This window comes from Pelophylax lessonae (genome assembly GCF_965119305.1).
Source record: "Pelophylax lessonae genome assembly, chromosome: 7".
In the NCBI taxonomy this organism is placed as follows: Eukaryota; Metazoa; Chordata; class Amphibia; order Anura; family Ranidae; genus Pelophylax; species Pelophylax lessonae.
In genome coordinates, this window is record NC_138774.1 from 273,073,099 (window position 1) to 273,092,468 (window position 19,370).

General features: G+C 44.8%; 1 protein-coding gene across 1 annotated transcript in view; it reads left to right on the forward strand.

The window, feature by feature from the left end:
- The window catches only part of PHYHD1 (phytanoyl-CoA dioxygenase domain containing 1), a 39,935-nt gene extending 20,988 nt beyond the window's left edge, over positions 1 to 18,947 (forward strand). The window contains exons 9-11 of the mRNA XM_082263937.1: positions 7,875 to 7,991; positions 15,470 to 15,596; positions 18,804 to 18,947. Of these exons, the coding sequence (XP_082120063.1) occupies positions 7,875 to 7,991; positions 15,470 to 15,596; positions 18,804 to 18,849 (290 nt within the window). The 3' untranslated portion in view covers positions 18,850 to 18,947. The remainder of the gene's footprint in view (positions 1 to 7,874; positions 7,992 to 15,469; positions 15,597 to 18,803) is intronic.
- The last annotated feature ends 423 nt before the right edge of the window (positions 18,948 to 19,370 follow it).

Genomic DNA, 19,370 nt, shown 5'->3' on the forward strand with positions numbered 1-19,370 from the left:
GTGTATCTGGATTTTGCAAAGGCATTTGACACAGTTCCCCACAAACATTTACCGTACAAACTAAGCTACGTAGGTATGGACCATAGATTGAGTACCTGGATTGAAAACTGGCTTCAGGGGAGAGTCCAGAGGGTGGTAATAAATGGGGAGTACTCGGAATGGTCTGGTGTGAAAAGTGGGGTCCTCCAGGGTTCTGTCCTGGGACCAATCCTGTTTAATTTATTCATAAATTGGGATGGGATGGGATGACCAGCTTAATCTCTGTATTTGAGGACGATACTAAGCTAAGCAGGGCAATAACATTTACGCAGTAAGTGGAAACCTTACAAGAAGACCTGAACAAATAATGGGGTGGGCAACTACATGGCAAATGAGGTTTAATGTTGGAAAATGTATGGTAATGTATTTGGGTGCCAAAAATACAAACGCAAATTAGTACAGTAAAAGGCTTGCAGGAACCATGTCCTGCTAATGGTGGATCTTAAAGGCGCTCACATGGGACGGTAGATTAATAAAATAATAACGTATTAAATATCATATAAGACATAGTCGATGCCATAATGCCTAAAAACAACACACATTTTGCATGCATAGATAAACCATGAGGTTATGGCACAACCATATAACCTCTATATATGGCTTCACACAAGAAGTGTTGATTTGGCATAGTGGTTGACACGTTAGGCTTCGTTCTTCCTCAAGACCAGCCACAAATACGCCACATATGCCTAGTTACAAAACAAATGTTATTAATTTAATCAAAGCAAAATATGTTTTTCTAATGTTAAACATACTATTGCAAGTAATGATCATCATTCACATACCAAGAGGCTCAATACGGTCACATACGTCTGGGGGGGCCAACACAGATAGCAGTAAAGGGCTCAAATAAGACGTCCTATCTCTTTAATAGCTGTATATAGAATATATATTATGTTTAAAGAAGTTTATTCTACTTTTTTCTGTTACACTGCGCTAAATACATGTATAGGAATAGACCCATGTATACATTATATATTGGTATACAGAAAAGTTTTATATGCCTATAAGATGTTACCTTTTATTAGCAGTGATGGATGTATGGTGTAGCTTCATGGGGATGCATATATAGGGATAGCATAAATTTCCTCTATCGATATATACTTGGTAAAGCTGTACTCCAGGCAAACCACTAAAAGTGCAGTTGCAGCACATACTGTAATATAGGAGATGTTTTGCTAATCAAAGGATTTGTATTTATTGTTGATCCAGTCCTGACATTTACATAGCCTGCCAGACAGTAGAGACAAGTTGATGACCTGATTTTTCTCTTCTTTGAAGTTCATCAATACAGCCTAGTCAGGTCCGTGCCTTTTGCAATTGGGCAGTGAAGGAACAGCCCCATAATGATGAGCTCATCCCTCTGCTCTCTCCTCCATGTCAGCATTTTTCTGACATACAGCATAACTGGTTGTCTTCTTGTGCTGCCTCTACTTCCCCAAGTCAAATTACGAATTCCTTCGTTTTTAAATTCAAAAAATCAGAAAAAGAAAGCCAGCCTTTCAGTATTGCTGCACGTGCTCAATCAGCTATAGAGTCTAGCAGCGTCATATTGGGATGGCTGTGTTGCAGGTCGAGCTGCACCCCTGGGATATTTGTTTGCTGGGGACAGACCCCTCAAAACTGGGACTGTCCCCTGCAAACGGGAACAAATGGCACCTATGTGATACTGGTCATTTGCAGGGCCAAGATGCACTTTGGATAAGGGAGTAGTGAGGTGAATGGCGCTGCCTTTCAATAGATGAATAAGGGCACTAATACAAACGTAATAGGCAGGATAATCCAAAACACATGTGATTGTACTGCTGTCTCTAACACTACAATAAATATAATAAATACATATCAATAAATAAATACTAGCACGACTTGTGAGGCGACTTGTGTCGCCCCAGGTCGCTTGACATAACAAAAGCAATGTTAATCAATCAGGGCCATCTTAATTGGCACGACTGAAGTCATATATTGGACTAACTAACACTATATTTCTCTGTCGCTCATTGACAGACGTAGTCCTCGTTGATTAATAACAACTCGGGTTATACTGCCCTCTACAGGAGTAGGACTAGACAGGAAAGAAAACCTAATGGCCACACCCTAGGGGCAGTCCCAGAGGGTATATCCTCTCACTTCCTGCTACAGCAAATCAGTTTTTTTCTGTCTAGTTAGGAGTAAGGACCTAGATTCCTTGCTAGGATCTTCGGTCCTGGCAGGATTTTTTTTTAGAAATACTTTTTTAAACAGCTTTTTTTCTCCAGTGTTCCTGTGAGATCTTCAAGCAAGTACGCTGAAACTGGGCGACGGGCTGGATGTTGAGATCCAGTGGTCACCCCAGTTCAGCCTACGAGCGCGTGCAGGCCATAGCTCCGCGCTGGGTCGGCCGCGACATAGTCCCACTGGACGGGGACTGACCCTGCGAGTTAAACGTCTCGCCTGGACGCCAATGACCAGCAGAGTCACGGCGTCCGTATTGGTCGACAGCCCCCCCACCCCGGTGGAGAGGGGTTCTGTCAGGAGTTGGCGCCCGCCTGGTTCCGGTATGGTGAGTAGAATGTTCCCCCTCTCCCCCTGTCGGGTTTGTTGGTGGACGCGGGCCCCTCTCTGGGATGGTCGGACACTCAGTTTCTGGGTCTCCCCTCTATCCTATAACAGGTCACAGATCCCCCAATTTTGAGTGTGATTTTGTGAACAGAAACCAGGAGGCTTGGTTTGGGAGCTGACAATCTAAAGTCACTATATGACTGTAAGGGTGACTGAAGTCAGTGGCAGACTACTAAAAGGCATTACTATTGAGGTATAGAGGTATCCTACCTGTCATAGTGTGTACACAGGCCGATGCCTATGCCTGAGTCACTGCAGCCACAGATCGCCATCCCTCCAGAAAGCCGGTCACTTCCACAGGCCACACAGCCTCCCGCAGGCCGAGGCATTCCCGTAGGCCGCACAGGCCGAATGCACACCTCCCGCAGGCCGCTGCTAGCTTGCAAGCCGCCGCTATCCTATTCAGACCGCCGCCATTTTTTCTTGCAGATCACACAAGGCCGCCATATTTGCGTAGCCTCGTGTCTCCAGCATGGGGGCGGCCATGTTTGATGTGACCAAACACCTCGTGGAGTAATTGGGAGGCACCGGAAGGCGTGTAAAGGGGCGGAGCCGCCTCCTTGGCCCAGGGAAAGCAAGCCAAAGACTTCCTGTCTGTAACAGACAGTGCTGGAAGCAAGTTGATAAGAAACTTCTGTGCATCAGGTGAGCCTTGGGGTCTCTCTCTCTCTCTCTCTCTCTCTCTCTCTCTCTCTCTCTCTCTTTCTGAGGGGTCCAAGCAGGTAGACTGAGGGGCGCTATTGCGCTGGGGGACTAAGTTAAAAAAAAAAAAAAAATGTTTTTTTCTTGCAATTAATTTTTTTGTGTTTGCTGGCAAGTGTCTTGTTACATGAACCCTGCCACACATGTATCCCCACCTGATCCCCTCCGGGTGGCCGCAGGACCCTCCAGTACCCCATTTGTGATGATGCATTATCAGCAGTTTTGGAGTCTTTGGTATCCCGGGTGGAGATAGCCTGTCAGGGACGGGGGTCAAGAAGAGCGACCCCCGCCTACCCCTATGTCATCTGATACTTCAGATACGGATTCTGAGCTGGTCATTGCAGCCCCTTTTCTGGGGTTGTTGTTGTCTCAGGTATGGTCTCCTCAGACAGTAAGGAGGACGCTTCTGCCTCCGCCATAGCACAAGAAGCGTTGGTGGAAGCACTAGTTGTGTCTGTCCGGGAAACCTTAAATCTTGAGGTTACACCGGCAGAGGTAGCGGAGACTCGTATTCCTTTTTTTGGTACTAGCAAGCCTACCAAAATGATGAAGGGTTTCCCTTGCTCAAATGGGGTCGTCCGTAAACGAGCCCTGCTATTTCCAAACGCATTGCTAGGCGCTATCATTTTGAGGAATCCCTCATTACAAAGATGGACGGTACCACCAATAGTGGACTCACCAATTTCCAGACTAAATAAAGCCACTGTTATCCCGTTGGATTGACATAATGGGCCCCACCCATCCCTAGGGTGGGGGGACGTCTTCACCGGTTTCCGGATCCAGGGCTTTCCAGAATCCCGGATAAAGGGGTTCAAGGTCATATGGTCGGGATACAAGATCGAGTTTCGATCACTTCCACCGGTGCGATTCTTCCCTTCCAATATTCGACATCCCCGGGTCGCTTAAAAAGCTTTGCAGGGGACAGCTTGATGCAACAAGCAGTGGTAGTTCCCATTCCTTGGAGGAGTTCTAGTCGAACCTGTTCACAATGCCCAGGAAAAAGGGCTAGGTGCGTCCAATTCTGGTCTTGGAAGAGATGGAGTCCATCCATACAGTGGTGGCCTCCCTGCATCAGGGGGATTTCCTGGCGTCCATAGAGATTTAGGATGCCTATCTTCATATCCCCATCTTCGCAGGACATCAGCGTTTTCGTTGCTTTTCCCAAAGATCATCCCTGGTTCCCACCAGGAGACTGAACTATCTGGGCCTAATTTTGTATACATCCTTGGCAAGAGTGTTTCTCCATGCGGAGAAACTCCAGAAGATTCAGTCAATGATTCGGATGTTGCTGTCCGTCAACTGGCTGGGATTGATGGTCGCCTCTTTAGAGGCAGTACCGTTTGCCCAGTCTCATACCCGAATTCTTCAAAGAGGAGATTCTTCTCATATGGAATCGGAATTCCGATTCCCTGGACAATCGGATCCGATTGAGCGAGCGGACCAGGGAGGCTCTGGTCTGGTGGCTTCGGTCTCCGATGCTCAGCCAGGGGAAGTCATTTCTTCTGATAAATTCCAGGTTACCGATAAATGTGTTGGAACTGAGAGCGATCAGACTTTGTCCGATTTACTGGACCGAGCAGCTCCAGGGCAGCCCGGTTCGGATCCAATCGGACTATGCCTCGGTCATGACTTATGTCGATCACCAAGGGGCACTTGAGGAATCTAGAGGAATAGTCTCTTCATCCAGAGGTATTTCACCAGCTGTCCCTTCATTGGGGCACCCCGGAGATAGATCTGTTGGCAGGTTGGCTCAACAGGGCCCACGATCCTCTAGCGGACGCAGCAGACGTGCTGAACGCCCCGTAGGGGAAGTATCAGCTACTGTATGTCTTCCCCCTTCTCAAGTTACTGCTGAGATTTCTCCGCAGGATAGAGGTGGAGGGAACTCCAGTTATCCCGGTAATTCCGGGCTGGCCTCCTCAAGCCGGGTACGCCGACTTGGGCAAGACTAGTCGCGGACGCTCCTTGGAGACTTCTTCTCAGGGAGGATCTGCGGTCTCAAGGACCGATCTTCCATCGTGTTTTACAGTCGCTGGCTTTAACGGCCTGGACATTGAGACCCAGGTACTGAAGGACAAGGAATTGTCAGCTTCAGTTATTCCTACTCTAATTAAAGCAAGAAGAGCGACTTCCAGCAAAGTCTATTATCGCACATGGAAGGCTTATATTGCGTGGTGTGAATCGTTGGGATTTCCCCCACGTACCTATTCGGTGACCCGAATCTTGTTTTTTTTCTGCAAAAGGGGGTTGAGCAGAAACTATCCTTGAGCACTATCAAGGGTCAGGTTTCAGCGTTAGCAATCTTCTTCCAGAAGCCTCTGGCTACTCTTCCTTGGTGCGGAATTTCATCCAGGAGGTGCAGCACTTGGCTTCGCCAGTGCGCGCGCCCTTACTACCCTGGGATCTTAATTTGGGGTTGTCGGTTCTTCAGAAACCTCCCTTTGAAAATATCAGGGAGATTCCCTTGCTTACATTATCCCAGAAGGTGGCCTTCTTGGTGGCTATCACTTCTACACGCAGGGTGTCAGAACTGGCTGCATTATTGTGTCATTCCCCATATCTGGGGATTCATAGGGATAAGGTAGTTCTTCATCCGAAGTTTTTTTTTTTTTTTTTTCTAAGGTGGTTTTCAGACTTTCATCTGAATGAAGATATTGTGCTACCTTCCTTGTGTCCTAAGCCCAGTCATCGGGAATGTGCGTTGCATTCCTTGGATGTGGTGCGGGCAATCAGGGTATACCTGAAGATTACGGAATCGTTCCGTAAGACGGATTAACTTTTTGTGATCACGGATGGGCCCAGAAAGGGGTTGCCTGCATCTGCCGCGACTATCTCCAAATGGATTAGACAGACGGTGGTACAGGCTTATTGTATTAAGGGTCGGAATCCTCCGTTCCCTGTTAAGGCGCACTCCACTCGAGCGCTCAGTACTTCCTGGGCCTACCGCCATCAGGCGTCAGTGGTCCAGGTGTGCAAGGCGGCCACCTGGTCGTCGGTACATACCTTTTACGAAATTTTATAAAGTTGATGTGATGGCATCGGCGGATGCCTCATTTGGCCGCAAGGTTTTGCAGGCCGCAATTTGAGGAGACCGGCGGTCTACCTCGAGGGTTTTTTTCCGTTGGAATTTCAGTTGAGTCTCATCGTTTGATTGATGAGCCTTTAAAACTTCTAGTTGGCACCGGTTGGGCCTTCTAGATTGGATTTTAATTTCCATTTTCCCACCCCTCATTGTGGTACTGCTTTGGGACGTCCCGAGTTGTTATTAATCAACGAGGACTACGTCTGTCAATGAGCGACAGAGAAAAATGGATTTTTGTAAAATCTTACCGTAAAATCCTTTTCTCTTAAGCTCATTGACAGACGTAGTACCCGCTCCTCTGTTTTTGAGTTGGGTTGGGTTAAATTCTCTAAACACTGCTTTGTGACATAACTGATTTGCTGTAGCAGGAAGTAAGAGGATATACCTTCTGGGACTGCCCCTAGGGTGTGGCCATTACGTTTTCTTTCCTGTCTAGTCCTACTCCTGTAGAGGGCAGTATAACCCGAGTTGTTATTAATCAACGAGGACTACGTCTGTCAATGAGCTTAAGAGAAAAGGATTTTACGGTAAGATTTTACAAAAATCCATTTTTATCGACCACCTGCTAACGCACTTTGGATATTATTGAATCATTATGCTGGTCACTTCCCACTGAGCACTTTATATTTATACTATATATATATATATATATATATGTGTTTTCTTTGACTGCGTCATAACTAATATTTATTTACTGGTCACACCACGTATCAACACTTTGTTGCACTGTTTGCAGTTCTCAATGTATTTATTGATATGTATTTATTATATTTATTGTGGTGTTAGAGACAGCAGTACGATCACATGTGTTTTGGATTATCCTGCCTATTAGGTTCGTATTAGTGCCCTTATTCATCTATTTAAAGGCAGCGCCATTCACCTCACTACTCCCTTATCCATTTATTGACTACAGCCCCTACAGATTGTATTTTGAGGTAGGCTGCAGCCTTAATTTATTCCATAAGCACAAAATTTTCAACCCCCAAGATGCTCTTTAGTTTCCTGAAATATGGAGGGCTGTGCCATACTGCACATGCACCATTGCTCGACATTAGAGCATAATGGTAAGCCGATCTTCCAACGTTATACACAGCCCACCACCTCTCAGGATAGTAAAACAGATTATAAATGTTACAATTTGATTTCACAGATCCTTTAGATTTACTAACACCTATGTAGTGCAATAACCTGCCTTTCTGGATTCAAATTTAACATTTTCTTTAAGAAGGCTCTCGCATTACCTATTTTTTTCTTAGAAGATTGTACAATCGGATTGTAGGCCTTTAGTTTGCAGCATTTGAAACTGTCTGATCATTTGATCTAAAACCTCTTCTAGGATAGTGCTTTGATTAGGATAATTAGGAGCTACAACTGGGCCTACATTGTTTTGTTAACTTTTAACTTGCCTTTTACATATGCTTTAACCAATGTTTACTTTTCTGTTTCTAAAAAGGTGGAATTTCACGCCGCATGCTGCGCACGCTGCCCGGCACGATCCCTTGTACAGAGTTCATTGGAGAAGAGCCACACTATAATGAAGAACAGTTTGTGCCGGCTCCAGTGCCAAAAGGTGATTGCATTCATCTCATACATCGCTACGCACTTACATAGTTGGTTAGGTTAAAAACAGACTCCGATCCATCATGCAGAACTTTCCATCTCCCGGAATATGGCTCCAGAGGAAGGGAAAATAAAATATCCCAGCAATCATCATCAATTCTTCCTATATTCTTAAGGAAAAAACGCTCCGTAAGGCCACAAAAACAGCCACTGCCCCTGTTTAATACCATTACCATTCATCATTCTGCTTTATTAGTTAAATTGCACAGTTTTTGCTTAAAGTGTAAGTTTATTTTTTCTGAACATCTTTGGTCAATTTTTACCTTGCTCTACATTTCTGTGATTTTCACTGTGGGGCCTTGCCTGGCATCACGCATCTTCTCTAACAGGCCCACCGGCCCATCTTTAAGGTGCACATGTGCCCTGTGGCCCCATTCATTCTTATGGATGAGCTGTATTATGGAAGGAATGCATCTCCCCTATAGAAGTGAATGGTGTTGAAAGAGTAAAAAGGCCTGGTTCCATTTTAAACAAGCATTAAAACATTTTTCTATTAGTTACGTAACTGTATTTTATGTATGCCTTATTTACAGCTGAAGCGCTTTGCAAATTTCACTTTAAAAAAAGTAAAATAAATAAATAACTTGGCCATGATAGCTGATTCTTCCTATTGTGTGTCTGTGTGTGTGTGTATGTATGTGTATATCAGGGGCGTAACTACAGGGGTTGCAATCGCAACCGGGCCCCATGCTCAAGGGGGCCCATGTGGCTCCCCTGTACACCTGAATAGGAGGGGCGGCGGGGGCAGCATGTAGAGAAATCAATGTCCTCCTTTTTTCCTTCTGTAGCTGCAGGAGGAAAATGGAGGAGATTGGTTCCTCTGTACGATGCCCCCCGCCACTTCTCCTATCCAGTATACTTGTGTTCTGCTGTCTCTGGGCCCCTGTGTGCTCCCCTGGTCCACCCCCCCCCTTCTGTGCTGCCACCCCCCCCTCAGAATGCTCCCTTCCCTCTCCTGCCGGCTGCTGCAGGGGATGTGTCACAATAGAGAACCAGGAAGGGGTCAGTAAATATGTAATTTACCAGCTCCTTCCTTTTCTGAATGGACAGAGTCATAGTCAGTCACATTGTAAAAAAATTAAATAAAATGATAAAAATAATACAATTAAAATACCAAAAAAAAAACTACTGACACCAGTGGGTGAACTTCCAGGATCGCAAAGGTCACACTTGCGACAAGGCCCTGGCATTCCACCACCGTGGGTAGGCCCCAAGATGGCAGGAAGAGGGCCCACTGCAGAACTTGTGAAAGGGCCCCGCAACGAGAGTAAAGGGCCCCAGGGGGCCCTTCATGGTTTCTTGCACTGGGGCCCTGAAGGTTCTAGTTAAGCCTCTGGTGTATATATATATATATATATATATAAAAATAAAAATTGGTGTTACGCAAACCAAAAACTAAAATAACCTAATTTGGTATGCTCAAATAGTCTGTAATACCTACTGTATATATCAAATCATCAGAAAAATAAGTTCACAAAAAAGTACATAACAAGGACATGTTTATAATAAAGTGCACATGTGCTGAAAGTGCATAATCATTAGCATCCAACAGAAATGAACGTGCCCAGTTGTCATTCTTTCGTGATATCAACTTCAGCGTGACAACATGAAAACAAATGGTGTGCTTAAACCCGAAAGTGACATCTAAGCGCTCCCAGTATTCCCACCTTAGTAATCAAATCCGCTTTTGGTTACATTAAGAAATCATCCTCCATCAATGTTCGCTCAGTTGCTGTCCTGTTCAGTTAGTTGGGGTATTCTGTGGTTGTGGTCCCTTTAAGGCTCCCTCACACGTGGTTGTCCATATGCTAGGGTAAAACCAAGTGACCTCCCTAAGTGTAATATTGCCAGTAAAATCTATTTTATTCACTACTCACTCACTGCTACATTAAAATAGTGAATAAAACGTCTTTGGTATATCATATACTTGGCATACTTTGGTCTCCAACATCACTTCCGGTCTGGGATGCCCTATGTTTTTATATCACGCCCACGCTCTGTTTTTCCACCAGTGGCTTCCTGCAACAATCCAAAGACCAGTCTGAAAGCTCAAGAATTGGCAATTAACCTGGAAATGCCAGCCAGAGCAGCCAAATTCTCCCTATTGGTCCCTTATTATGATGGGTGAGAAAGTTGAGCTTTGTACATAGGTTCAACTGCTTTTAACTGTGGACCTGACAATCCTGCTAATGTGGTTTTTGTGACAGTAAATGAGGTCTGGGCATCACCAAAACTGGGTCAGAATCTTACTGGTACGCCTACCCTGTTTACATTTTAAATTCGTTTTAAAGTGGAATTCCAGGCTATGCCTAACCAATCCTAAAACTACTTCCTCCCCAATCCTAACACACATGCTGACAAACCTGTAAAAGAAAGCCTGCTCCAGTCTAATCACACGATCTCCCATGTGTCAGCCAGCAGCATCTGCAGGGGAGAGGAGCAACTACTTGGCAACAGCTAGTAAAGACTAGAACAGTGAAATCACCCATAGACTTCAATGGCCCATCCAATGTCCGCTCTCCCCTGCAGCCACCACTGGCTGACACAGGGGAGCACGATCACATGATCACTGTAGTGGCCTTAAAATAGGTAAGTATATACATCTTTCTGACACAGATTAGTTAGCATAGGTGTTAGGAGTGGGGAGAGTGCTTGTTTATGATTATTTAGGTATAGCCGCCTTCTGATAAAAAGAATAAAAAGTGAGTATAGCCTGGAATTCCACCTTACGTCTGCAGCATTCAGATTCTCATATACTGTACAACCACTTTAATGAATGTCAAACTTTCTTAGAAGAGATCATACGATCTGTCCATATCATAAATTCCACAAGGAGGAAGGGCCTTGGGTTAGCTAATGGGATCTGGTAGGTTTGCTCAAATAGGCTATAGCCTGTAGTAAAATGCTAATGGTTATTCTGAAAGATGTTTGTTAAAACATTTCCGTTATTGACATATGCCAGACCAGATAAGTACATCTGTTAATTGGTGTCAGGTGGGCAATAAAACCTACAGCAAGCTTAACAGGCCTTAATGCTGGTTATAATTGACCACTGTAAAACATTTAGACCAATACGCAGTTAGATCTGGCTTTCTGTTATCCAAGGTGTCCCTTTAAAACAGCACAGTTCTCCAAGTGTACATCATTTTCATAACGCTGGCTATAATGGAGATATGCTCATATAACATGTGTACACTGCTGCATTGTGAACATACGATCATTTTAGCACCTAAACACCCCCATCTTACGAGGTGCAGCTAGATGAGGGGGGTCACAATTCAATTTTCTAAGGAATCTACACAGTGGGACCTTCTGGTTAGTATCTGTCAACTTGGGGCTTAATTCTGCATAATAATACTGTATGGTACTTGAATGTATAATATGGTAACCTGGAAATATGGTTATCGTCATGAAACCGACATTGTGGGAGGTCTTGCTGGAATATTATAAAACCTTTCAGCACTCCTATCCCAAACCTCCTTAACCTTTGTGATTGTGTAAGGGGAGGGCTCAGTGACACCCTCTAGAACAGGGGTCTCCAAGCTATGGCTCTCCAGTTGTTCAGGAACTACAATTCCCATCATGCCTTGCCATGTCTGTGAATGTCAGAGTTTTACAATGCCTCATGGGACATGTAGTTCCCCCAATAGCTAGAGGGCCATAGTTTGAAGATCCCTGCTCTAGAAGGTCCACACTATTGAAACAAAGAACAACTGCCAAAAGTCTTTCTAATGAGAGCCACAGAATGGGATCCATTTATTGCCCATTGGCTGAACTTTGCTGGAATCCAAAGAATCCAGGACCTACCTTCTAACTCCAAATACCTAACTCCACGGTTAATGTCGCTTTAAATACATTGGGCCAAAACTATTTACTGCACAAACAGGTGCGCTTGCTGGGTGCACTATATGTAGCCTTGGCTACATACATTATACAGCACTGTGTTTCAGCAGTGGGACAGGGACTTTCCTTCCACTCCCAGAACAAAATACAGTTGGACTGAGCGCTGTTCAACCATTCACGGGAAGCTTTGTATTCTATGAATGAATACAGAGGTTTCTTTGATTGGCTGAGGAGGAAAGGTGGGCTAATGACATCATGATATCTTCTTCAGCAAATCAGAGTAACCTTTGTATTTATTCGTACAATACAAAACTTCCTGTGAATGGCTAAGGAGCGCTCAGCCCGAATCTATTTTGAATCCGGAGTGGAAAGGAAAGTCCCCCTACCACTGCCGGAACACAGCACTGTCCACTGTATGTAGAGAAGGCTATATACGGTTTATGGAGTGTGCCCAGCAAGTGCAGTAAACAGTTAATGTGGACCAACTTGGCCCAAATGAACTATTTAAAAGGGACATTAAACATAGAGTTAGGCTTTAAAGTGGTTGTTAACCCACTATTGTATAGAAACATAGAATGTGTCGGCAGATAAGAACCATTTGGCCCATCTAGTCTGCCCAATATATCTGAATCCTATGAATAGTCCCTGGCCCTATCTTGTATGAAGGATAGCCTTATGCCTATCCCATGCATGCTTAAACTCCTTCACTGTATTTGCAGCTACCACTTCTGCAGGAAGGTTATTCCATGCATCCACTACTCTCTCAGTAAAGTAATACTTCCTCATATTACTTTTAAACCTTTGCCCCTCTAATTTAAAACTGTGTCCTCTTGTGGTAGTTTTTCTTCTTTTAAATATGCTCTCCTCCTTTACCGAGTTGATTCCCTTTATGTATTTAAAAGTTTCTATCATATCCCCTCTGTCTCTTCTTTCTTCCAAGCTATACATGTTAAGGTCCTTTAACCTTTCCTGGTAAGTTTTTTCCTGCAATCCATGTACTAGTTTAGTAGCTCTTCTCTGAACTCTCTCTAGAGTATCTATATCCTTCTGGAGATATGGCCTCCAGTACTGCGCACAATACTCCAAGTGAGGTCTCACCAGTGTTCTGTACAGCGGCATAAGCACTTCTCTCTTTCTACTGCTTATACCTCTCCCTATACATCCAAGCATTCTGCTGGCATTTCGTGCTGCTCTATTACATTGTCTTCCCACCTTTAAGTCTTCTGAAATAATTACTCCTAAATCCCTTTCCTCAGATACTGAGGTCAGGACTGTGTCAAATATTCTGTATTCTGCCCTTGGGTTTTTACGCCCCAGGTGCATTATCTTGCACTTATCCACATTAAATTTCAGTTGCCAGAGTTCTGACCATTCTTCTAGTTTTCCTAAATCCTTTTCCATTTGGCGTTTCCCTCCAGGAACATCAACCCTGTTACATATCTTTGTGTCATCAGCAAAAAGACAAACTTTACCATCGAGGCCTTTTGTAATGAAGATATTAAACAAAATTGGTCCCAGTACAGATCCCTGAGGTACCCCACTGGTAACATGACCTTGTTCTGAATGTTCTCCATTGACTACAACCCTCTGTTGTCTGTCACTCAGCCACTGCCTAATCCACTCAACAATATGGGAGTCCATGCTCAATGACTGCAGTTTATTGATAAGTCTTCTATGTGGGACAGTGTCAAAAGCCTTACTAAAATCTAGATATGCAATGTCTACTGCACCTCCACCGTCTATTATTTTAGTCACCCAGTCAAAAAAATCTATAAGATTTGTTTGACATGATCTCCCTGAAGTAAACCCATGTTGTTTTTCATCTTGCAATCCATGGGATTTAAGATGTTCCACAATCCTATCCTTTAATAGGGTTTCCATTAATTTGCCTACTATTGATGTCAGACTCACTGGTCTATAGTTGCTCGATTCCTCCCTACTACGTTTCTTGTGAATGGGCACGACATTTGCCAATTTCCAATCTTCCGGGACGACTCCTGTTACTAATGATTGGTTAAATAAATCTGTTAATGGTTTTGCCAGCTCACCACTAAGCTCTTTTAATTTTTAATAATTTTGGGTGTATCTCATCAGGACCCTGTGACTTATTTGTCTTCACTTTAGACAGCAATCTTAGAACGTCTTCCTCTGTAAAGACACATGCATGCCATCCCCTCTGTTATATAACGCTATGTGTCCCTGTGCTTGGGCTGTAAAAACCTTATATACCTTTATATCAGAGCGTCTCCCGGCGCTCACGTGACTCCTCGGCTCTCTCCTCTGCCCCGCTGATAGCTATAAGCTGTCAGGGAACCCCCAGGCTGTTCTTTGACAAATAGCTGGTTGCTAAGCAGCGGGTCGGGAAACTAATGACTCATCAGCTGTCAGTGGCTTCCCTGCTAACAGCTGATTGTAAAGAAAAAAGCAGACAATTAAAAAGTATGAGAACATTTTTCTTTTAAAAAAAAACAAACAACCGATGACAAACAGCCAATTTAAAAAGTATGAGAATAAAATGGTGTTGGGTCCCCCCCCAATCCAAACCAGGCCCTTGGGGGTCTGGTATGGATTTCAAGGGAAACCTCACACCAAAATTGAATTTAAAAAAAAAACAGCGTGGAGTCCCCCCCTCAAAATCCACACTAGACCCTTATCAAAGCATGCAGCCTGGCAGGTCAGAAGGGGGGGGGGGGGGGCGACCCCCAGAGTACCCACCCCTATGTTGGGCATGTGGCTTGGTATGGTTCGGGGGGGCACACTCATTCACCCCCCCCTTTCTTGACCCGACGGGCTGCATGCTCGGATAAGGGTCTGGTATGGATTTTGAGGGGGGACCCCCATGCCGTTTTTTTTTTTTATACATTTTGGTGTGGGGTTTCCCTTAAAATCCATACCAGACCCTAGGGGCCTGGTTTGGACTGGGGCGGGGGGGGGGGGAGGGGGCAACACTGTTTTATTCTCATACTTTTTAATTGTTGGCTTTTTGTTTTTTACAATCAGCTGTTAGCGGGTAAGCCACTGACAGCTGATGAGTCATCGGTTGTTAAAGACGTGGCAGCCTGCTTCCCGGCCCGCTGCTTAGCAACCAGCACTGTCAAAAAACAGCCTGGAGGTCCCCCCGACCCCCAGGCTGTTTTTTGACAAATCCTGGTCCGCTCCTTAGCAATTCGCTCAATGCAGTAATTAATGCTAAATCGAACAAACACCACATTCGGTATTTAACGGTAAATTCTTAGTGAATTAAACTTTCACAACTGATTTACTGCATGTGGTATTTTACTGCATTTTATTTGCCGTTATTTAACTCTTAGTGAATCGACCCCATTGTCACTTTTGGGTGGCAGCACAGTGAAATTTAACCTGCGTTTGCACATATTGATGACAGTGTCTGGGTTCTGACACCACTGCTGTCACAATTTTCAGCAAAGGCAACCTTTCGCTTATATATTTTTCTTACCATCTGCGCATCAGTATCAAGGTTTGCCACAATGTTTGAAAAAGCCAGTATCTCTGTTTCATTGATTGCAAATGGAATGATATTGAAGTAATTGTGTGTGAGGTTAAACTCCCCTTTCTTATGTCTAGGAAGCTTAGTGCTGATCCAAGGAGAGGTTGTCCACAAAAGTGAGCCGAACACTTCCTCAGACTCTCGCCATGCCTACTCCTTCCATGTCATGGAATCAGAAAACACCACCTGGAGTTCAGAAAACTGGTAAGAGCCTTAAAGTGTAACTAAGCTATTAGGGCAGTTTTTAGTAAGGCCTCTTTCAGATGGGGCGGATTCCGTAATGTGCATCCACCTGCTCAGCTGATCTGTCCACTGAACCCCACTGAGCAGGCGGATGACAGGTCCGTGTATTACAGACATTACTTAACCACCTCCAGTCCGGGCCAATTCTGACCTTTCTCTCATACATGTAAAAATCAGCATTTTTTGCTAAAAATTATTTAGAATTTCAAAACATTATACCGTATATACTTGAGTATAAGCTGACTTTTTCAGCACATTTTTTATGCTGAAAAAGCCCCTCTAGGCTTATACTTGAGTCACTTACCTGTTCTCCCTGGAGCTGACCGAACATCAGCAGCGGCCGGCTCGACATGTACACTGCGCATGCGCCGCCACCGCTCGGGAAGCCCGTATGCATTCTCAGGGCAGACGGCGCATGCTCAATGACGTGTGGCGCCGGGCAGCGCCATTTTTAAATGTAAGGCGCCTCAGGGATGGGTAAGTAAAACCCCTGTGCAGCCTCTGCATCTCCTGCACCATGCCCTCAGCCCTGCATCTCCTGCACCATGCCCACAGCCCTGCATCTCCTGCACCATGCCCGCAGCCCTGCATCTCCTGCACCATGTCCGCAGCCCTGCATCTCCTGCACCATGCCGCAGCCCTGCACCATGCCCGCAGCCTCTGGTATCTATTTTTATTTTTGAAATTTACCAGTAGCTGCTGCATTTCCCACCCTAGGCTTATACTCGAGTGGCGTCGGGCAGCGCCATTTTTAACTGTAAGGCGCCTCAGGGATGGGTAAGTAAGACCCCTGTGCAGCCTCTGCATCTCCTGCACCATGCCCTCAGCCCTGCATCTCCTGCACCATGCCCGCAGCCCTGCATCTCCTGTACCTTGCCCGCAGCCCTGCATCTCCTGCACCATGCCCTCAGCCCTGCATCTCCTGCACCATGCCCGCAGCCTCTGGTATTTATTTTTATTTTTTAAATTTACCAGTAGCTGCTGCATTTCCCACCCTAGGCTTATACTCGAGTCAATAAATTTTCCAAGTTTTTTTGTGGTAAAATTGTGGTCCTCAGCTTATATTCGGGTCAGTTTATACTCGAGTATATACGGTATATGTTTTTAGGCAGAACGGACACAGCCCCGCTGTTCTTTCTATGGGGTGATCAGATGCAAACGAACCATCTGTCCGTATCCATCCGACTGTCGTCCGATCCACTGGACGGATGGGGAATGCATCCACCATCCGTCTGTTTTTGCTAGACAGGATCAATTTGGTTGCCGGCGGGTGTCAGTGGACTTGATCGGACAGGTGGACTTGATCGGACTGTCCGTGTGAAACAATTCAAGCCCCTTCCCTGTCTCTTATTTGCCTGATCTGCCTAGATCTCAGCTACGCATCATTCTCAGGGTCACACTCTGTTTCTCCAAAATCAGAGGGGGCAGAGGTAGAAAGGGCAGACACAGAAGAGGAGGAGCTGACAGTGCTGGCACGGGACCCCAGAAGAGGAGGAATGGGGCTGCTCTGTATACAGAGCAGGTAAGCATTACATTTTTAATATTCTGATTAGAAAAATATAGCCTTTGTAAACTCTTTACTAATACTAATTTATTCTAAATATTGTGGGCAGAGAAGGGCTAAGTACAGGCCGTTCACATATTGGTGCCCCGGATCGGGGGAAGAATCACAGCGATTCTGCCCGCAATTCCGAATTCCTGAAAATCGCAGGATGCCCGCACGATTCCAGTCACTTCCAATGGCACCCCAAATGCTGCGCGATTTTTGGTTGACAGGCATCCCGCGATTCTGTTTGCGGGAATTTACTGTGATAAGTCGGTCGATAATCACAAGAAATCATGCCGCGTTCGGGGTGCCATTGGATGCGACAGGAATCGTGCGGCATCCCGCGATTTGCCATGATTCGGAATCACAAGCAGAATCGCTGCCCACGATCCGGGACGCCAATATGTGAACGGAGCCTAAACCCCATTTGGTGCTTAACATATACAGTACACACATAGGCGTGCGCACAGGGTGTGCCGGGTGTGCCTGGGTACACCCTAATCACCTAGGGCACATTAGCATTATCGCTCTGTTTGCCAGTGAGGAGATGGGAAAGATCTCCCTCGGACCTGCTCTGCCATAAGAGAAGTGCCACACACTTCTATTTCACTTTGCCAGCAGGGAGAGTAATGTATCGGGGCCATATACATGTAGGCAAACACATGCATGTGTATTTAAACTTTGGGGTGCACACCCTAATGCAATAGGCTGCGCACACCTATGAGTACACAGCATTGAGCATCATAAAAGGGAATGTTAATGTTTTCTAGACTGTAGGTAGGAAAGGGTCAAGCAGCACACACTGCTGGTGCTTATAATATGCTATGCATACAGCATCATGCAGAGGAATGTTGAAGTGATTGTAAAGGTTATTTTTTTTTTTTTGTTTTAAAAAAACATCAAACTTTCCTGCGCTGTGCAATGGTATCGCACAGAGCAGCCTCAAACCTCCTCTACTGGGGTCCCCTGTCAGCGATCTTGGCTTTTACTTTTCTCCAAGTGCCCCCATAGCAAGCTGCTTGCTTTTGCCTGGGCTCGATCATGAGGATTTGACAACAGCAGGATTCAATGGCTCCTCCTGCTGCTGACTATCATGTGAGAAGGGAGAAGAGCTGCTGCAAACAGGCACAACACTGGACTGAGATTGGGTTTAGGTAGGGGTTTCAAGGGGGCTTAGGGGAGCAACTTTTGAAAGTTTTTTTTTTTTTTACCCTAATGCAAAGAATGCATTAAGATAAAAAACCTTTTTGCCTTTATAACCATATGCACGAACCTTAGTGAGCAGTAGAGGACCTGCCTTTTAATTAATTTAGGTTGTAGAGCTAGCTTCTCTTTCACATTTGAACCACAGTAGCATTCTTAGGTAATCTAAACGATGCCTGTTTAAAGAACTCGGTGTCATCACAGCAATGACTCATCCCTTATTGATTGTTTCAATCAGACAAACTAAACCTCAAAGCAAACGATTTCAGGAAATAACAGGAAACATGTAAAAGTGATCCTGAAGCTCCATCTACTGGCTGAAAATAGGAATACAATGCTACTTATTCTCAATATTTCAATTGTCCAGGATGCCCGTTCTCTTTAGTATTTTATTTTTCTGTAAACTTTCTTTTGTCCAGGTTGCAACCAACTGCTGAACTACCATTTCCACCTTTGTACACATGACATGAACCCTTGAGGAGCATTTGCTGGACCGGTCCTCACTGCAATGGAAAAGGGAACCATCATCACTTTTAGGCCATAAACGTATTTTACTATTTTCTTTTTTTTTTTCTAGTAATCAGGGAACACAACACAAGTTAAAAATTCTCATGTCACCTAAAATATAAATAAATGCAAAACTTTTTTTTTTTAGTTTTGGATAGAGGGGACATGGATTAGAACCCCTGTTGGTTGTTTATTGCTGTCTGTGCCCCCGTTAAGGAGATTCACTGTCTTGATTTGTCCTGTTTACTGTTATCATTGAAAGTGAAAGTAAAAGAAAATCACAAATTTTGGGTTGTCCCCAGAAAAGTAATAGTGGGGAAATCTTCCAATCGGGATACTAGTTCTGGTGACGTGGGGGTACCCAAGAAATTTCCTTAATTTGCGGAGATTTTTTCTCACTTCTTGTTTGGCTTTGGGACAGGAGGTGGAGAAAAATCTCTGCTATGGGACACAAATGTTAAAAAAAAAAAAAATCTGAC